The sequence below is a fragment of the Lolium perenne genome, chromosome 2 (assembly GCF_019359855.2).
Source record: "Lolium perenne isolate Kyuss_39 chromosome 2, Kyuss_2.0, whole genome shotgun sequence".
Taxonomy (NCBI): Eukaryota; Viridiplantae; Streptophyta; class Magnoliopsida; order Poales; family Poaceae; genus Lolium; species Lolium perenne.
Window position 1 is genome coordinate 76,599,756 of NC_067245.2, and position 2,279 is coordinate 76,602,034.

General features: G+C 58.2%; 1 protein-coding gene across 1 annotated transcript; it reads left to right on the forward strand.

The window, feature by feature from the left end:
- The first annotated feature begins 514 nt into the window (after positions 1–514).
- On the forward strand, positions 515–2,040 carry LOC127333004 (polygalacturonase inhibitor 1). Its single transcript, XM_051359320.1, has one exon. The coding sequence runs from the start codon at positions 530–532 to the stop codon at positions 1,715–1,717; it is 1,188 nt and encodes a 395-aa protein (XP_051215280.1). The 5' UTR covers positions 515–529; the 3' UTR covers positions 1,718–2,040.
- The last annotated feature ends 239 nt before the right edge of the window (positions 2,041–2,279 follow it).

The following is a 2,279-nucleotide window of genomic DNA, read 5'->3' on the forward strand; positions in this document are numbered from 1 at the left end:
ACGAGGGGGAACGAAAGGCGGAAGGGGGAGCCGGAATCCGGCCCGATCTCACGGTGGCGATGGAATCGCCCCCGGAGCAGGAAACCCTAAATGAGAGGGTACGTTACAGATTGCTTATTATATTCATGTATATTTGGTATAGTTTTTTTCCTTTTTGTAAATTTACATTCTTTGGCATAGTTGTTTCTTGGATTATTGAAGCTCTAATTGTTCTCCTGTTGACTAAAACAAACAAAGAGCTGCGCTAGGCGACGCCGGTCTTCGGTTCGGGAGATCTGCGAGCACATGCACGCGAATTAATACCTCTACGTGACGGCCCGATATGTGGACGCCAGAAAACAGAGGAGCGAAAGCCTGGGGTACGTCCCTCTGGGAGCTCCACATGCTAATCATGATCGCCCCAATGGCGCGACGCAAGTGGTGGAGCCGAACCCACTGGGATGCTTCCCGGTCACCGCCTCTCCTCCTTGTCCGGTTGCAATCTGGGATTCACCGATGAGAATGGTTCCGTTCCCGGCGCCATGCCACCATGTTCCGGCTCGTGCTCCCACGCCGCTGGCCGGTCCCGGTTCGATGTCAGTTAAAAAATGAGAGTAAAGTGGAACATTTATCCCCTCACGCCCTTTTAATACCACCTCCAGGCAGAGCGAGCTCATCACTTCCGCACTCACCACCCCAGCCACCACCTTCAGCTCCAGAGCTCAGCTCAGCTGGCCAGCCAGCCACAATGGCCCCGCTCTTCCTCCTCGCGCTCCTGCTCGTAGCGCCGGCGGTGCATTGCTCGCCGACGATGGTCAACCAGGGCGACCTGCAGGCGCTGCTCCGGGTGAAGCAGTCGCTGGGCAACCCCGCGACGCTCAAGACGTGGTCGGCCGCGTCGCCCAACTACTGCGCGTGGGACCACGTCCGGTGCGACGAGGCCGGGCGCGTGAACAACGTCTTCATCGACGGCGCTGACGACGTGCACGGCCAGATCCCGTCCGCCATCGCGGGGCTCACCCAGCTCATGTCGCTCTCCCTCTTCCGCCTGCCGGGCCTGCAGGGCGCCATCCCGCCCTGCCTCACCACGCTCGCCAACCTCCAGTTCCTCACCATCTCCCACTCCAACGTCTCCGGCCCGATCCCGGACTCCCTCGCCAAGCTCCACAGCCTCGACTCCGTGGACCTCTCCAACAACAAGCTCACCGGCTCCATCCCAAACACCTTCGCCGACCTGCCCAACCTCCGCTCCCTCGACCTCCGCCGGAACCAGCTCACGGGCTCCATCCCGGCCAGCCTCGTGCAGGGTCAGTTCCGGTCCCTCATCCTCTCCTACAACCAGCTCACGGGCCCCATCCCGCGCGACGACGCGCAGGACGAGATCAACACCGTCGACCTCTCCCACAACAAGCTCACCGGCGACGCCTCCTTCCTCTTCTCCGAGGGCAGGCCCATCGGCAAGGTGGACCTCTCCTGGAACAACCTCGAATTCGACCTCAGCACGCTCGTCTTCCCCAAGGACCTCACCTACCTCGACCTCAGCCACAACCGCATCAGGGGCACCGTGCCCAAGTCGCTCGAGCAGCTCTCCACGCTGCAGACGCTCGACCTCAGCTACAACCAGCTCTGCGGGCCGCTCCCCAAGCTGCACGGCGTCATGCGCCACGGATGCAAGCCCTACCTGCACAACCAGTGCCACAGCGGCGCGCCGCTCGAAGGCAGCTGCCACCAGCTCTGAGCATCGATCGATCGCCGCCTCGCCGGCAGCGGCAGGCGTACGTACTCTATACGGTGAATGTCTTCTTCGCGTGCGTGCGTACGTACGTACGTGGCTGCACGTGTACGTGCGATCTAGACACAGCTTAATCTGGGGTTCAGTAAACTAGTGGACTACCGCGTAGTGGTAAGGCCTGACACGCGGTCCTTAAGCTTTGTCCATGACACGATAGAGGTGTGTGGTGTGTGTGTACCATCTGAAGATGCGTGCTCAGTGTGCTCCTGTGTTTGCCTGATGTATCACATATTCACATGTTAAATGGTAATTATGTTTGCCGTATTTTATACTAGTAGCGTTTTCTTAAGGTTTCTACTACAGTATATCTTTGCTCGTTTGGACTCGTGAAATGAATCCCCTGGCGTTGTGGGATCTACTCCAGGCTATCCTTTGGCAGCCATGCTTTACTTTTCCATTTCATGGTGGAAACAGAAGGTTGGTGAGAGGGGTATAAGTTCAGCTCAAGCACATGCAACAAGAGATATATCCCATATCTAAAGACATCCGATTCAGCATCCCACAAGCC